The sequence below is a fragment of the Taudactylus pleione genome, unplaced genomic scaffold, assembly GCF_031769625.1.
Source record: "Taudactylus pleione unplaced genomic scaffold, aTauple2 ptg000081l, whole genome shotgun sequence".
Lineage (NCBI taxonomy): Eukaryota > Metazoa > Chordata > Amphibia > Anura > Myobatrachidae > Taudactylus > Taudactylus pleione.
Window position 1 is genome coordinate 3,638,243 of NW_028284483.1, and position 18,273 is coordinate 3,656,515.

The window sequence follows — 18,273 nt, forward strand, 5'->3', positions numbered from 1 at the left end:
AAAATACATTAGCCAATCAGAAAATTTTTACACACTTTATCAAAAATGATTTTTAAGAAAAACACCATTGCCATCATGAGAGCCTCCGCATTCACCAGGCGCGAGCTGCTGGTGCTTACGGAGGTCATGGATCGCCGGATCACCAGCCAGCCTCCACCCATCACCAACCGGCAGAAGCGCTCCGCGTATGCGGAGGCACGGTCCCGCCTGCGGTCCTTCGGCTCACGCCGCAACATCGGGCAGCTGGAGCGCAGGTGGTCCGACCTGCAACGGCGAACGCCCCGCTTGCTGGCATGCTTTCGCATGCAGATCGAGGAAAGTAAGTGTTATGTATTGTGGTTTTAATGTTTGTGTTTGTGGGGCAAACTGCGTGTGCATGTTTTCCTGTCTGTCCTATTTATTATTTGTACTCATATCTGCGTGTGCATGTTTTCCTGTCTGTCCTATTTATTATTTGTACTCATATCTGCGTGTGCATGTTTTCCCTCTATTTCTGATTTATTCATTCTACTCCTATTTGGCTTATTTTTTGGGTTGTGTTTTTTTTTTAGTTTTGGTCCCCGGATTTGTCCATAAACTAACCGCAATTTCTTTGACATATTTTAGGGGGACAGCCAAGACTCCGCCGTCACCGTCCGTCCAGACGGCGTTCCCGGCCACTATCCCCAACCCCCAGCCAACACTCCACCCGAAATCTTTCCCCTATTCCCCACTCCTCCCCATCCTTCCCAGACCCTCTCCCGGAAATGTCGGGCCTCCTTCCCCTCCGTCCCACTTCCCCCTCTCCTCCACCCACCCCTCTTCCAATTACCCCCTCCCCGGAGTCCATCATAACTCCTCCCCATTCTTTGGGGAATGACGGATCCTCCGAGGAGGATCATGGAGGCATTTCCGGAGCTCCCGTTTTGGCTCCCGGTATGTTTTTATTTTGTTTTTTTTTTAAAGCACAAACTGTTTGTATGTAATCATGTGTCGTGCCTTTCTTCGTGTTTTTGTGGCTTGACTTTTGGTGATTTCGCAGTTTGCCTTTACCTCTTCCTGGTGATTTCAACATACACATATCACACCTGTGGGAATTTGTACATAGGCCTTGTATTTTTGGCAGCACCCCCTTTTTTTTTTTTTTTTAGGTTTAGGAGTGATTTCGTTGTGTTTTTGTTTTTTTAATGTGGATTCCCTATTGTTGTATTAACCCACACACTTTTCTCACCCACAGAGGAACAGAGGCGTCGGCAAGAGGTGGCGGATTGTGTTGGCCAGATGCGCCAACATGTAATTGGCATTCTTGTGGCCCTCGACCGGCTGTCTGGCCTCCTTCGCCAGTAGTTTTTTTATTTTTGTTAACTTTTCAAAATAAATTTTTTCATACAAATATACGTTCTGGCTCATTTTTTAAATCCAAAACCAAGATAGTTTAGCCTGACATAAGTAGACTGTTCCTGCAAGGATTTCCCTTTTTTAAAAGTTAGATTGTGTTTTGTCTTTGTATGTCAAACAGACACAAGAAACACATAACAGTAACAATGTCATTTCCCTTTTTGGGTGTAGTGTCAATTACATATTTCTACATTTTACAGGTTCCTAGTTGGTGCGCAAGCTGCTTAGGCCAATCTTACAAATCCCAAGGTTGGGCCAGGCTTCCTTTTGGTGTGGGTTGGGAAGCTGAAAACATATTTCAGTTTAGCTCAACTGGCGTCAGTACTGGATTACCCCTTAGTCAAATGTAACTTGTGTTAACCTGGTTACACTTGCTGTTAACGTCCCAAAAAAGGAAGACCATTTCACTCTCCAAACATTTATTCACAACATAACAGAGAAAACAAAGTGGTCACTCCCAAAAAAGAACACAGTGATAAATTCAAATACAACACATACCAAGAAATAATTAAATAAAAACAAAAAATCAAGAACTGGTTGACGAAGGACCATGCCAACATGATTCCACAAACATGGCGTTGCGATATGGGTTCCAGAATATATGCCCAAAAGGACCAGATCCAGGTTTGGTAAGGGTAGCAGGAAGTAGTGAGTGTTGGAGTGCCAAAGATTATGTGAACAAACAGAAGATGGTGAGAAAAAAAACACAAAATTAGATGTTCGCAAACAAACACAAACACATTAGGTATAAACACTGTAGTTTTGTTACAACTTACCTAAAAAATCTGGCCACCACATCATCGCGTATGGCCCCCCCACATACTGACCTCCGACCAACCTCGGGGGGGCCATCCTCAGGTAAGGCATCCTCTGGCTGCATTGGGACACCACTCCTTATGGCAATGTTGTGAAATATCCCACACAGGACCACAATTTTAGACACCATATCCGGCACATACATGAGCTCGCCACCAGAGCGGTGGAGGCATCTGAATCGGCCTTTTAAAAGGCCGATACAGCGCTCCACCACTTGCCTGGTGGCTGTAAGTGCGGAATTATACGCACTTTGTGGCCCTGGTGTGGGAGCCAAATAAGGAGTGAGCAGCCAGGACATGCAAGGGTATCCACTGTCTCCTGTGAAAAATAAGAGACAACATCAGGAACACTGTGTATCAAGCTTAACATTGTTATGTACTAAAGGTCTCCACTTACCCAGAAGCCACGCATCACCAGCTTGTAGGTTGGTTAATTTCTGCCATATCCCTGATTGCCGGATGACGAAGGAGTCATGAGCACTTCCTGGTAATTTAGCATTCAGGGACAGGATCTGGAGGGAGGCATCACATACCACCATTACATTCAGGGAGTGATAGTGTTTACGGTTTCTAAATATTGCCTCCAGCCGTGCTGGAGGCTGAAGTGGTATGTGAGTACCATCCACAACCCCTATGATGTGTGGGAAGCCAGCTATTTGGTAAAAATTGGCCTGGGCCACACTAAGGGCACCCATATCCAAAGGCATTTTAATAAAATGATGGAGGTGCTTGAAAAGTGCCTCCATCACTGCCCTCAGGATCCGGGAAAAGGAGGATTGGGAGATGACGGCCACTATTCCCACCGTTGTTTGAAACGATCCTGAGGCACAGAAATATAACACCGCCATAAATTGCGTCAGTGGTGGTATTGCTGTTGGACTGTCAATTTGCCGCTCAAGATCACTTTCTATTAATGAGAGAGTGTCTATGATGATTTTGGGAGGTAGACGGTAGCGTCTTAAAACCTCATCATCGGGCATTCCAAAAAGGGTGACACGTGTTCGAAATATCTGGGGCCTTGCATGCCTACGATGCCTACGCCTGGGACGAGTTTGAGGTTGGTCGTCTTCCGGGAGCAGGGCCAGAACAATTCGCCCCAGATCTACCTGAAATTCAAAGTTTACAATGTAAGGCTTTTGAGCCACCCCAAAAGTAACATAAAACAACTTAGCTTTATGATACCATCCATAGCTGCTTACATGCCGGGGTATTGTCATGATACGTATAAACTGTAAAAAAGCCAAAAATGAGACATCAAAAATTTAGAGGGTGATTTTATGTTTGTCAAATTGGTGCAAGCCAACACATAAAATAGGCGAAACACACATTTGGCCATCGATGAAAACGACATTGCACACCGTACGTCAAATAGGGGTCAAATGGACCCCAAAAATGGAAAAGGGAAAAGCAAAACTGGTTTACATGATGAATAAGCCTCGAAAAATGCATTAATTATTTCGCAAATGCAAGTCACTACCCCAACAGTCAAAAATGCGTTAATTATTTCGCAAATGCAAGTCACTACACCAACAGTCAAAAATGCGTTAATTAGTTCGCAAATGCAAGAAAAATAATGGACTTACCAAAATCGAATATATAAGATTTCCCTCAAAAAGGTCTTTGGGTCCGAAAGCCAAAACAAACTAAAATAGATGAAATTAGTGTTAAAAAAAAAATATCAAACAAAAAACCAGAAGTAGACACCAATTGGCCACAAATTAGACTGCACAAAACTTACCAAATCAGGAAACGATGGCAAAAAATAAACCAAAAAAATGCGAACGGAAAACAAAAAAAAATACAAACACCGCCAAATCCTCCAACCGCAAACAACCAAATCCAACCAACTTAACCGCCAACAATCCAACAACGCAACCTCGACTCCACACACACCAAGCCATAAATAGTGTTTATTTTCCCGCACAAATTAAGGATGAATCATAGGGACGCACAATCAATGATGCGGCCGCAAACTAAGGACGCATGTATAAATACGTCACGAAATCACATTTAATTTCTGGTTGATTTCATTCTGGAAGCAGAGACATGGCTTCAGACCAGGGAAACAATGGCCAAAATTCCGGCGGTAAGGCCTTCATGCATTTTGTCTCAATGATTCTTTTAAAACATAATACTGTGCAAGTTGTGAAGTGGCTAAATCTGCATATTTACCCAAATAGGTGAGGAGGATGACATGGAAGAGACTGCTGGCCCCAGTCAACCCGCCAAAGCTGCAAAAAAAAAAAGGCAGCCACATTTCACAAGCAAGGAGATGGAGGTTTTGATCCAGAAGTGCGTTGACATCCTGCCCCAGGCAGCCAGGAATATGAGCCAAAGCCAGAAGTGGAGAATGTGGGAGGAGGTCGCCGTTGCTGTCAATAGGGTGGGTGATTATGTCCGTCTAGCCCGGGATGTCAAACGGCGGTAAGTAAACACTTTCCCATCCTATAAACAAACCCCATTGTAAAAAAAAGGATAATGGTTCCAATTTCATTCCACAGATGGGCAGACTTCAAATATCGTCTCAAGCAAAAACTTGCCGACAGGGCTAGGCATGCAAGGGGGACAGGTGGGGGTCCCACCCCTGTGTCATTGGAGTTGACAGACTTAGAAGAGCTGGCACAGGGGTGTGTGCAGGCTGTGGAGGTGTTTGGCGTGTCCAACATGGATACGGACATGCCAGACTTTGCGGCTCCTCATGTTGGCCAAGGTAAGTCTTGTGATGTCACCAACTCTGAAATGCTATTGTGCCAATATGTAGATTCTAATGTGAGTCTTTTCGCATTTTTCCTAACAGAGACAGAGGCGGATGAGTCTGCTCCAGAGGGGAGCCTTGGCCGCAGAATTTCTGCTGGCTCTGCAGGGGAGGAACCAGTACATCCGGCTGAGGACCCTGCAGAAGCCAGTCCAGGGCGTGCCCCCTCGCAGGCAGTGGGCCTCCTCACAGAACTCAATTTTAAATCGGATTTCCATACGGAGATTCTGCAGAGGATGGACGCCAGTCTGATACGGGTGGCTGAGGCCCTGGAGCAAAATGCTGCGGCCAACGTGACCAATGCTCAGGCCCTGGCGGAAAATACCAGGGCCAACATCCGCATCGCCGATGCCCTGGAGCAGCTCGTTCGCCAGCACATGGTGGAGCCGACCTCCCTTCCTGCCGGAACATCCGGATCCTCCACCTCTGGCACAACATCAGCCAATCCTCCAAATGTGCCTAGCCCTGTGCCTAGTCCAGAGGCCACAACATCTGCCTCTGGACAGGCCAGCCCGATGGCATCCCGGACCCGGTCTGGCGCCCACCCTCACCCAGCCAAACGGGCGAGAAAACGGTGACAGCAATGGCGACTTTTCCCACACTCCTTCTGTGCTTGGCTCATATTCCTTTCTGGTCAAAACTTCCCTCTCCTTTCTTGTGAAATGTTTTTAATTTTGGTATTTACGTTTATGTTACCAGTTATGGCTTTTTTTTTTTTTTTAACAAATATCTTTGCCACAAAAAAAAGGCAACAAAATATTAGGCCAATTTGTTTGTGTTTAAACAATAAATTTAAAACAAAAAACTGACATTGTATTGTGACATTATTGTACAAATGGGTTACATTTAATCCTGGCCCTAAAGGCAAAAACTGACCCTCTTAAAAAAAAAGAAAGGCCTCTTTAAGGAACGTTTAAAAAATCACATAGCGATGCAAATTCCACAGTAAACCAAAAAAAAGGGGAGCTAATTAAAACATGATGACATTATTGTTACAATAGGCCATAACCAACAAATTGTGGCCAAAATAAAACACCAAAAATGTACGCTAATTGATTGTGTAATCATGACATTAGCAGCTCTGATTTCCACCTGCGTACGCTTTTGTGCTATCCCAATAAACTGCTTTCCAAACACATACCAAGCCGGTTTTCAATACAACACTAATTGCTTTTGTGACCACCCGCGATTAATTGCAGCACCATCGTTGAGTCCCGGGACGGAGGAGAAGGCCATCGCCAATGTGGTCGAGTAATCCTGACCCTAAGCTGTGCGAGCATTTTGAAGGGAAAGCGGATGTTCCAGTGACGTATGAGACGGTCCGAACACATTTGACGTTCGCATCTGCTAATGTATGTACGCCCCAAAAACGCCTCGCCACGCCTGCGTTTTTTCATCTCCACCCCCGTCAACACCCAAAAACGCCCTGTTCTGTCAATCACATTTGACATGTCACTTCCTGTACACTATTTTAGGAACGAGAGAAAAAAAGCTCGCAATCTGCCGTACGCACATGCGCAGTGTAACACCGACGCATGCGCGGTTAGTCAACATCGGAACGCAACGAGCGTACTGTTGTTAACGTGCGGCTCTGAATGAGGGCCAAAGTCAGGAAGGGAAGAAAACTGTAGTGGCGGCACTCTTAGAGCCATAATCCTCAGCCGGACACATCCATGGCCGCGGCAGAGTGTCAGATCACAGGGACCCCCATATACGCACAACGGAATCCCTCCACACATTGGCACCAGCAATTTCAGCTTAGCATGTTGAAGTGTCCAGCAGAACATAGAGGAACACACATACACAGTACATGTCCTTACCTTCACGTTCATGGTGAAGTTCCTGTAGACAGTTTGTGCTCCGTAGAGGAAGACGTCCCCATCGTTGGTAATACATCCATCCACATAGCCATTTGCATTGAGGTATGCGCACATTGCTTCAGCTTCCCCAGCAGCTTCAACCCACGGCACACCCAAGCTGTCCAACATACGGAGACACTGTGCAAAGACATGGCAAGGAGCAATCAAGATATGAATAACTATGACCAACAGGCCTAAAACCATGGCTTCTCCACAGTATATCCAACAAGCAGGCCAAATGGTCTGAAATTCCCCATATAAGCACATGAAGAATAACATGCTCCCAGCAAATAAGTTTAGATGGATTTTTGGGTGTAGGTCATAAATGAGTTTACTGCAATGTACAGTATGTAGAGCTCAGGGGCACATCTATTATATGTGCGGTGCACACTGGCACCTGAGTCAAGTGGGCCCTCACTGCTCACTCTGCACCCAAACACTGCAATTTCCTTTAAGCCGACAGTGCCGAAATTACTGGGAACACCGACATCATTTTCCTCGAGATATGTGGGAGTATCACGGGAAAATGGTGCCGGCTTTATTCATTCTGAGATATGTGCAAGGGCAGTAGATGAGGGCACAGTGCCCAGGGTAAAGTTAATGGAGCAAGAAAAACCTTCAACAGATTTAGGTTCTTTTCACCAAGTGCAGTTTATGACAGGCCTTGCAGCAGAAGGTGCATCTCTTCTTCGTGCCCGAAAAGGGGCGTGCCCATGAGAAAAGGAGCGTGTGTTTAAGACATGCCACCTCTCCATCACTCTTGGGGATGTGCCCGGAACTTAGGGACATGTCGGGCAGCCCCCGAGCTCTCCCTACTCTGTGAATCGATGCCCGGCACATGCGTCCGGCATCTATTCCCCCAGCGGCGATCGCTACACTGCAGTTTTCCCCTCCCGCGCGACACTGCAGCCCGTAGGTGGGGACGGCACCCGGCAGGCTGTTTTAGGGGGGGTGTCGACAAAAGGGGCAGGGCGTATCCTGATCTTTTAGAATCCGGCAGGGCGCGGCATCTCGCTAAAACAGCCTTGCGAGAACGTTATAGCCTGTTATAACTGTTCTGTTGATGTATCAGAAACCGGTCTCTATCCATTACGAACAGCAAAATGTGTTTTATAGAAGTTAGCTGAAGGGGCTGGTGGGATAGACCCACATTACACAGATAAAGCAGGACGGTGTGGCCTGCAGCCTGATCTCATTAGAAAACACATGGACGTACATATAGTATATCCCGGGTGTAATATATTTTGTCGACACTCATAATGTTGACACTAATCAAATGTTGACAAAACATCCCTGGGGATCTAGGGGTGATAAATCTGGTATGGCAGCTCCTGCGGCTTTTTCCAGGTCCGGTGGTAACGTCAGGATGACTTTCGACAGATCCTGAAGTGCTTCCGGCTGTAAATATGATTTATCCTAATCCCTAAACCTCCCCTTATTGCCTAACCCCAATGCTCTTCTGCCTAGTGCCTAACCCTCCCCCTAGTGCCTAACCCTCCCCCTAGTGCCCAACTCTAACCCTCCCCCTAGTGCCCAACTCTAACCCTCCCCCTAGTGCCCAACTCTAACCCTCCCCCTAGTGCAAGGATGGGGAACCTCTGGCCCGCTGAACCATTTGGTCTGGCCCTCTGATCTTTTTTCTGCTAGCCTCATCTGGATAGCAGGGTGCCCAAAATGGCTCCCTGCAGCCAGAATCTATGCAGCAGTGCCACCTTCAGACGGTCACACCACTGCCCTTACAGCTCACCAGAGCATCCTCAGGATGCTCCAGTCATTGCTGTAAACACACGAAATTATGACCCCACCCTCGTGTGATGTCACACGGAGGGGGCATGGACTGCACCGGGCCCATAAATAATGTTATATATATATATATATATATATATATATAATCAAAATGGCCCTTGGCAGAAAAAAGGTTCCCCACCCCTGCCCTAGTGGCTAACCCTAATCTCCTCTGCTGTAGTCTAACCCTAACCACCCCCCTAGTGGCTAACCCTAACCATCCCCTGCTGTAGCCTAACTCTAAGCCTAGTGCCAAACCCCCTGCTGCTGGTCAGTGCAGAATGTTGACGTTTCAGATGTGAACATGTCGACATTCTGCAGATGCTAACATGCTCAATGTAGACATTACAACAATATCGACATCATACAGTAACTATCAACACCCTGTATATGCCATATACAATAATTGGAACACCACCTCATCAACATACCTCTTTCAAAACTGACTTGAAATAGGAGCGTCCGGGCCTGGCTGGTGGTGGTTTATTAGATGCCCCGTACCTCATCTCATTCCTCTTGTTCATTGTGTCAGCTTTAACCTTCGGGGCTTCTCCCTCAGTTACAAAGACCAGCTTCACTTCCATCAGACTCAGCGAGGAGACCCGGAAAAACAGGTTCCTGTGCAACGCACATACAAATGCCTGAATTAAAGTACACTTGCACTACATGGGTGTCTTTAAATCATCAAATAATAAGAGTTATGGTACAACATACCTTAGTTAACGCTTTAACTTCGAGGTCCATAGGGTCCACAGGAACTACCTTGTGGGGGGGGGGGGGGGATGTAGTTGGAGTAATCCATTGCACCAAACAGCTACAGCTGTGAAGCTCCCAGCATGTATTGGGCCTCCTCCCTATATACCCCGGCCCCAGGCATTCGTTTTGTAAATAAGCCTAACGGCAAGAGACCTTAGTGTCATATTTTCTGTGGGAACACCAATGAAAAACGTAATGGTAAATCCTGTGATAGATGCAGGCGGAAGGAGACTTCTTTGCCCTAAGCATCGTCTGGATCACAGAAGTAGAAAAACCTTTGGCCTTTAAGACTGAAGACTCAAGAGCCATGCCGTCAAAGCCAACCGAGGTAGAGATAGGCAGGAACCCTGCACTAGCAAATCTGGCCGCACAGGAAGTGGACTGTCTATGGATAGACATGTCAGATCGGTGAACCAATGTCTCCTGGGCCAGGCAGAAGCTATTAGTATTCTGCCGCCTTCTTGCTTGAATTTTCTGACAACCCTTGGGAGGAGGGAGATCGGAGGAAACAAGTATGCCAACCTGAAGTCCCACCTTACCGCCAAAGCATCCAAGAAGGCGGCTGACGGGGTCCCTTGTTCTGGACCTGTACCTGGGGACCTTGTAGTTGTGATGGGATGCCATGAGGTCTATGTCTGGTAGTCCCCACTTGTCTATCAGGCCCTGAAAAGACGTCCGGATGAAGAGCCCATTCTGCGGCATGTATGTCCTGACGACTTAGAAATTCCGCTTCCCAGTTGAGGATTCCTGGGATGAATATTGCCGAGATTGTCAGAATATGGCATTCTGCCCAAACCAGAATGTTCGCCACTTCTTCCATAGCTGCCGGACTTCGTGTGCCTCCCTGATGATTGAGGTAGGCCACTGCGGTTGCGTTGTCGGACTGAATCTGGACAGGCTTGCCGTGAAGGAGGTCCTGCACCTGAACGAGTGCCCTGTGCACTACATGAAGCTCCAAAATATTTATGGGCAGGTGACCTTCCTGAGCTGTCCATCTACCCTGAAAGATGTGATAACCTGTCACCGCGCCCCATCCTCGCAGACTTGCATCTGTGGTGAGGAGCACCCAATCGGGGATCCATAATGGGCGCCCCTTGTCTAAATGAGTCAGGGAGAGGCGAACTTCTGGCGAGATGCAGATCATTTGAGACTTTAATCAGATGGTACCGACCATCCCAATGAGACAGAATCCATCGTTGCAGGGTCCTGGAATGGAACTGGGCATAAGCCACCATGTTGAAGGTGGATACCATGGACCCCAGTACCTGCATTGGTAAGTGAACTGATACCTTCTGCTTGCGGAGCAGTTTGCGTACCCGTACTTGTAGGGCAGCAATCTTGTCTATTGGTTAAATAATCCTTTGACTCAGAGAATCCAGCAGCACCCCCAAATGTACCATCTGCTGAGTTGGAGAAAGAGAAAAAAATTTCCAATTGATAATCCAGCCGTGCTCCTGCAGACAGGCAATGGTCATTTGGAGATGGTGCTGTAAACCTTCCGGAGATTGTGCCAATATAAGGAGGTCGTCCATGTATGGTAGTATCCTGGCTCCTTGTCGTCTGAGAAGAGCCGCCATGACTGCTATTATCTTGGTGAATACCCGAGGTGCTGTAGACAGACTGAAGGGCAGAGCCTGGAATTAGTAATGTTGCTGACCCACCGCAAACCTCAGAAACTTTTGGTGATATCGAGTAATAGGTACATGCAGATACGCATCCTGTATATCTAGGGAAACCATGAAATCTCCAGGCTACATTGCCAGCATAATTGACCGTAGGGTTTCCATGCGGAATTTGAGTACATGGATGAATTTGTTGAGAGATTTCAGATTAGGGCGAGGAGACCCATTTGGTTTCAAAATCAGAAACAAATTTGAATAATAACCCCTTCCCTGTTGCGTCACAGGAACTGGGATTATAACCCCTGGCCTCAGGAGGGCACAAATAGCCTCTTGGAGGGCCAAGGCCTAGACTGGGTCTGAAGGCAGAGTTGTACAAAAAAAAACTTCTGAGGGGGATGCCTCAGGAACATAAGGGCATACCCATGAGAAACCACTTCTCGAACCCAAGCATCCATAGTTGTCTGATGCCAGGGGTAAGAAAACTGGAGAAGTCGGCCTCCTACCCTGAGATCTCCCAGGGGGAGGCCCGCTCCATCAGGCAGCGGGCTTAACATCCGGCTTGGAGGCTGGACGTTTGAATGACCAAGATTTCCTGGTCTCTGTCTTCCTGCGGGAAATATCCTGTCTAGAAAAAGACTGTCCTTTTGCCCTTCCCTGCGAGCGAAAGGGCGTCTTATACTTGGGGGGTAGACGTGGAGGGAAACCCGCGGTTTTAGATGATGCCAGCACAGTCACTATGTTACCCAATTCCGGCCCAAACAGTACTTTCCCGACAAAAGGTAAAGACTCAAGGGCTCTCTTGGACCCTGCATCCGCCTTCCAGGTCCTTAGCCACAGGGTCCTCCGAGCAGCCACCAAGGTTGAAGATACATTAGAAGCCAAAATACCTGCATCAATAACTGCTTCCCCAAAATATGCAGCTGCTTCTCGCATTTGGCAGAGATAAGACCGCTGTTCTCTGGTAGCATCTGCCATAATATCTTCCAGAGACGTTGCCCATTCCTCCGTAGCATTAGCCACCCAGGCTACGGCCATAGCTCCAGATAATGAAAAAACTGATTTAAAAAAGTTTTCTATCTGTAGCCTCCTTAAGAAAGGATGCGGCCGGAATGGTAATGTAGAGCTCTGGGCTAATCTTGTCACTTATCTACTGTTGGAGGAATTTCCCCCAGGTAAAAATGGGTACAGAGAAGTTAAATTCTTTGTCACATGGAAACGCCTATCTGGAGTATTCCATGCTTCAGACATGAGATCTGTCAATTGTTCAGCTTGAGGGAAATAATCCTTTGCCACCTTCTGACGCCTAAAAACCGGAGTCTAATTCTGCCCATCCACTACTAGATGCCGGGACGACGGCACGATTACGACAATGTAATCACGCCGTCCCCCCCCCTAGGGGTGAAGTGCATACACTGAACATTTAGACGTTCAGTGTATGCAGATCAATCATCCCCGAACATGGCAACCTGACGGCGGTCGTCAGGTTGACTGTCATGTTCGGGCGATGATAGATGTTAAAAATGACCAGCGGGCGCACGCATCGCTGGTAATTTTTAAACATTTTACTACCCGATTTGCGGCCGATTACCAAGCGATTGAGCGATAACGACGGTCGTTATCGCTCAATCGCTAGGTTTAATCGCCTAGTGGATGGGCACCTTTAGATTTAGGCGGAACATTTTCTTCCTCTATACTTAGGACAGATTTAACTGCTCTTACCAGAGAGGGGACATCTACTGAGGATTGGTGGTCTTCCTCAACAGAGTAAGAACCAGAACTCTGAGTATCAGAGTCTGATGATGATTATGCATGTGAGGATCCTGAGGCAATGCCTGAAGAGATGCTCTCATTTTTTTCCTGTACCACCACTGGACTATTCGCTTGCATTACCTTCTGAGCGGCTATAGATGGCAGCATACTCTGACTGGAGTGAGCATAAGCATCAAACCAAAAAGGATTCATGTGAGACATATACATAGATGGATGTACAGTAACTGTTGTGGGTACCCCATAGAGGTATGCAGCACCGTTGCACGCGCCTATGAAGCTGCTGCATGGTCCACTAAATTCGACAAGACCCGAGACCCCCCAAGGTGCTTCTTGTGCAGGTGCTGGTGTACCAGAATGGAGAAGATGCCGTTTACAGCAGGCCCTACATAAACCATCTTGCACAAAATCCTGTTCTGACAAGCCTGCCGTACAGGATCTACATGATACCAGCGTAGGAGGCTCAACCTCCTTCTTTCTTGTGATTTTAGACATAACAGTGTATCACAGGTATAAAGTATAAATGTAATGTGACCGTCTTCACAAGTAAATGAAAAACCCTGTACAGAGGGATGAGGAGAAACACAGTGATAGATATATCTGACAGTTCAGAAAATAAAAAGACAGTATCAATACAGCAGCTAGCGTTAAAGTCATATACAATGTTAATATATTACATATACAGGTTGAGTCTCCCATATCCAAAATGCTTGGGACCAAGGATAGTTTGGATATCGGAATATTCCGTATTTTGGAATAATTGCATACCATATTGAAATGTCTTAGGAATAGGGCCCAAATCTAAACACAGAATGCATTTATGAATCATATACACCTTATACACACAGCCTGAAGGTAATTTTATACAATATTTTTAATAATTTTGTGGCTCAAACAAAGTTTGTGTACATACATGAAATTAATTTATGTTTCATATACACCTTATACACACAGCCTATAAGTAATTTTATACTTTATTTTTAATAATTGTGTGCCTTAATAAAGTTTGTGTACATTGATCCATCAAAAATCAAAAGTTTCACTATCTCAGTCATGCTAAAAATATTCCGTATTTCGGAATATTTGGATATGGGAGACTCAACCTGTACCTCGCAAATGTAAATGGGCTCTGAATCAGCTGACCAAACCCCTGGGGGCTTGGTAGGATATAGAGCACTGTATACCTGACCCAAGGTGGAGGCATACAGGGAGACTGACCCACAACTCTGAGAACCAACATCATTCAGCAGCGGACGCTAGGTGAAATGCGAGCGTCTCAGTACACGGGGTGGTCATAAATAACAAACCAGACGCAGGAGAGCCCATCTCCCCATAACTGCGATTTTGACGACCCGGTACGCTGGCCTCACAGTAGTAGATGCTTACTAGTACGCTGCTAGTGCGTCTACTACCCATCCCCAGCGTCACACGATAAGGTCCCGGCCGCCTTAGTGAGGCATTCCGACGAGCCCTTCACCCACAGCAGCCTCCGATGCGTCTACTGCACCAGAAGCGAGGACTGCAGCGCACGATTCCACGCAAGCGAGGAATCGCCTCACCTTGCAATCTCATCGGATCCGATTGCAGTCCGGGCCCCGGCATCGCTGAGACCCGCCGAAATCCCCAAAGCCCATTGAGGAGCTGGCGTTTCGGCGTCAGCGGAGGTAGCAGGAGTCGTAGTGCATGCGTCCCCTTAGACGCTTCCCCGCAAGCGAGGTTAGTACTATCAACCCAGTATATATAAAATAAACTAAGGTAAATCAACAAAATAAAAAGCCTAGGACTGCCTAACCAGTCCCGCTGTTATAACAGGTGCGTCTGGACACTTGCCGAGCACCAAACCAAAAAACAATGCCTGTGGCTGGGGGCGGGGTATAACAAGAGATATGGTAAGAACTTACCTTTGTTATCTCTGTTTCTACGAAGTCCATAGGGTCCACAGGGTTGACCTTGGGGTATAGCTGGATCTGGATCCACAGGCACCACGCAGTTAAAGCTTTGCTGCTCCCAGGATGCACTTGGGTCCGTCCTCCTCTATACCCCGCCCCCGACCACAGGCACCTCAGTTGGTAAGCAGCTAAGGCCGGAGGAGGAGACTAAACAGAGAGAAGGAAGACTGGAACACACAAGAAACCATACTCACAGAAATGGGAGACGGAAAACCGGTGACCAGCCACACAGCCCATTTGAAGCCAGGTGCGTCAGGGCGGGCGCCCTGTGGACCCTATGGACTTCGTAGAAACAGAGATAACAAAAGGTAAGTTCTTACCATATCTCTTGTTTTCTACTTCAGGATCCATAGGGGGTCCACAGGGTTGACCTTGGGGATGTCCCAAAGCAGTTCAACTAAGGGCGGGGACGCTCCTGTGCTGAAAGGAGTATCCGGCGCCCAAAGGATGCATCCTGAGAGGCGAAGGTGTCAAACCCATAGAACCTCAAAAACGTCTGAATTGAAGACCAAGTAGCCGCCTTACACAGCTGAACAGCGGAGGCGCCACGTCTAGCAGCCCAAGAGGGACCCACAGAACGAGTGGAATGAGCCTTAACAGAGGCTGGCACAGGTAAACCCTCCTGTGCATAAGACTCACAAATAACGGAACGAAGCCAACGGGCTAACGTTTGCTTGTTGGCAGACCAACCCCTCTTGTGAAAACCGAAGAGGACAAACAAAGAATCCGACTTCCTAACCGAAGCAGTCCGGTCCACATAGATTCTAAGTGCCCGGACCACATCTAAGGAAGCCTCACCAGCAGAAAGATCAGGTGACTGAAAAGCTGGCACAACAAGTTCCTGATTAATGTGGAACTTTGAAACCACTTTGGGCAAAAACTCAGGACTCGTGCGGAGCACCGCCCTGTCCTGGTGAAAAATCAGAAAAGGAGGGCGACAGGAAAGCGCCCCCACTTCTGACACCCTCCTGGCAGAAGCAATTGCCAGGAGAAAAATGGTATTAAACGTCAGCCACTTGAGCTCCACCGACTCAAGCGGCTCAAAAGGAGGACCCTGCAAGACCTGCAGTACCACCGCCAAGTCCCAAGGAGCCACCGGAGGCACGAAGGGAGGCTGGATCCTGAGAACACCTTGGAAAAAGGTGTGAACATCTGGCAGTGTAGCAATCCGTCGCTGAAACCACACGGACAAAGCAGACACATGAACCTTCAGAGAGGCCAGGCGTAAGCCGAGGTCCAAACCCGATTGAAGAAACTCCAAGATTCTGGAAACCCGGAACACCTGCGGATCATAGTTTCTGGATTCACACCACTGAAAATAAGTGCGCCACACCCTGTGGTAAATCCGCGCGGAAGCAGGCTTGCGTGCCCTAAGCATGGTACCAATGACCGAACTGGAGAAACCCCTAGACCTCAAGACGGCTGTCTCAAGAGCCACGCCGTCAAAGACAGCCGACCCAGATCCGGGTAAAGGCAGAGCCCTTGAAACAACAGGTCCCGACGCTGAGGGAGAAGGTACGGAGCTTCGATGGAGAGGCACCTCAGATCGGAGTACCAAGGACGTCTGGGCCACGCCGGAGCCACCAGCACGAGCGTGCCGCCGTCCTGCTTGAATTTCCGCAGAACCCGAGGAAGCAGGGATATCGGAGGAAACAGATACGCCAGGTGAAACGTCCATTTCACCGACAGAGCGTCTACCAGACAGGCGCCTGCGTCTCTTGTCCTTGACCCGTAAACGGGCAACTTGTGATTGTGACGGGAGGCCATCAAGTCCAGCTCCAGCAGCCCCCACCTGTCCACGAGTAGCTGAAACACCTCTGGGTGAAGCGACCATTCCCCGGGATGCACGTTGTGACGGCTGAGGAAGTCCGCCTCCCAATTGAGGACTCCGGGAATGAAGACTGCCGAGATCGCTGGAACGTGACACTCCGCCCAAGCAAGAATGCGAGACACCTCCGACATTGCTGCCCGACTGCGAGTTCCAACTTGGTGGTTGATGTACGCCACCGTGGTGGTGTTGTCGGACTGCACCTGAACCGCCCTTCCGTGAAGAGCGGGGCCGGACGACTGCAGGGCCCTGTATACCGCCCGCAGTTCCAGGATGTTGATGGGGAGAAGTGCTTCTTCCGTGGACCAACGACCCTGAAGCGATAATGAGCCGGTCACTGCCCCCCAACCCCGGAGACTGGCGTCCGTCGTGAGCAGGACCCAGTCCGGGATCCAAAAGGGGCGCCCCTCAACCAGATGCGCTGTCTGAAGCCACCAAGCCAAAGACTGCCGAAGCTCCGGGGACAACACCAGCATCTGAGAGCGGATCCGGTGAGGTAACCCGTTCCATTCCGATAGAATCAGCCCCCGCAGGGGCCGGGAATGGAACTGGGCAAATTCCACCATGTCGAATGTTGACACCATGGACCCCAGAACTCTCATAGCCGAATGGACCGACAGGCGGCAACTGCTCAGGCAACTGTGTATCCGCAGCTGCAGGGAGGAGACCTTCTCCGGAGTCAGGAAAATCCGTTGCTGACGAGAATCCAGCAGGGCTCCCAAATGAACCATCCGCTGTGATGGAATCAGGGAGGACTTCTTCCAATTTATCAACCACCCATGTGCTTGAAGACAAGCAATGGTCAGGTGGAGATGTCGAAGAAGCACCTCCGGGGAGCTCGCCAGCAGCAGAAGATCGTCCAGGTACGGCAACAGACGTAGACCCTGACCCCGAAGGTGGGCAGCCATAACTGCCATCACCTTGGTGAACACCCTGGGAGCCGTGGAAAGGCCGAAAGGCAATGCCCAAATTGGTAGTGGTGGTTCAGGATAGCAAACCTCAGATACCGCTGATGTGCCGATGCTATGGACACATGGAGATAGGCGTCCTGGATATCGAGGGGGACCATATAATCCCCGGGTTCCATCGCCAGAATGATGGAACGTAACGTTTCCATCCTGAACTTGGGAACTCTGAGGAATTTCTTCAGAGACTTCAAGTTGAGGATAGGGCGATGAGACTGCGGAACGGGAACAATGACCCCTGCTTGTAGCAAGGATTCTATAGCTACCTGAATCTGACCAGCTTTGGTCTTGTCCAGAGAAGGACTCGTGCAGAAAAACTGGTGGGGCGGCCTGAACCGAAAAGACAGGGCGTACCCCTGAGAGACTACTTCTCGAACCCAGGTATCCGTGGTGGTATTGTGCCAACACTGGGCGAATTGGAGGAGTCGGCCTCCCACTCTGGGGTCCCCCAGAGAGAGGCCCGTCCCATCAGGCTTATCCTCCTGCTTGGAAGAAGGGCGCCGAGCACTCCATGCCTGCATCTTGGGCTTGGGTGCGGCCTTGGTCGCCGAATGTCTCGGGAAGGACTGGCACTTGGCCTTACCCTGAACCCGAAAGGCAGAGCTCCTCACTTTAGCCGGCGCAGAGGCCGAAGGGAGGAAAGCCGACTTGGACTTAGCCAAAGTATCCACTATTGTGTCCAAATCCGGACCAAATAGTAAATCACCATTAAAAGGCAAGGCCTCCAGACCCTTTTTTGAATCTGCATCAGCTCTCCAGGACCTTAGCCACAGGGAGCGCCGAGCAGACACCGCT

At 48.6% G+C, this 18,273-nt stretch overlaps 1 protein-coding gene across 1 annotated transcript in view; it reads right to left on the bottom strand.

Annotated features, from left to right (window-relative positions):
• GEN1 (GEN1 structure-specific endonuclease) overlaps positions 1-18,273 on the bottom strand; it is a 76,552-nt gene that overhangs the window by 48,128 nt on the left and 10,151 nt on the right. Inside the window, exons 3-4 of the mRNA XM_088468156.1 lie at positions 9,023-9,209; positions 6,768-6,944 (exon numbers count right to left, since the gene is read on the bottom strand). Coding sequence (XP_088324282.1) covers positions 6,768-6,944; positions 9,023-9,209 — 364 coding nt within the window. The remainder of the gene's footprint in view (positions 1-6,767; positions 6,945-9,022; positions 9,210-18,273) is intronic.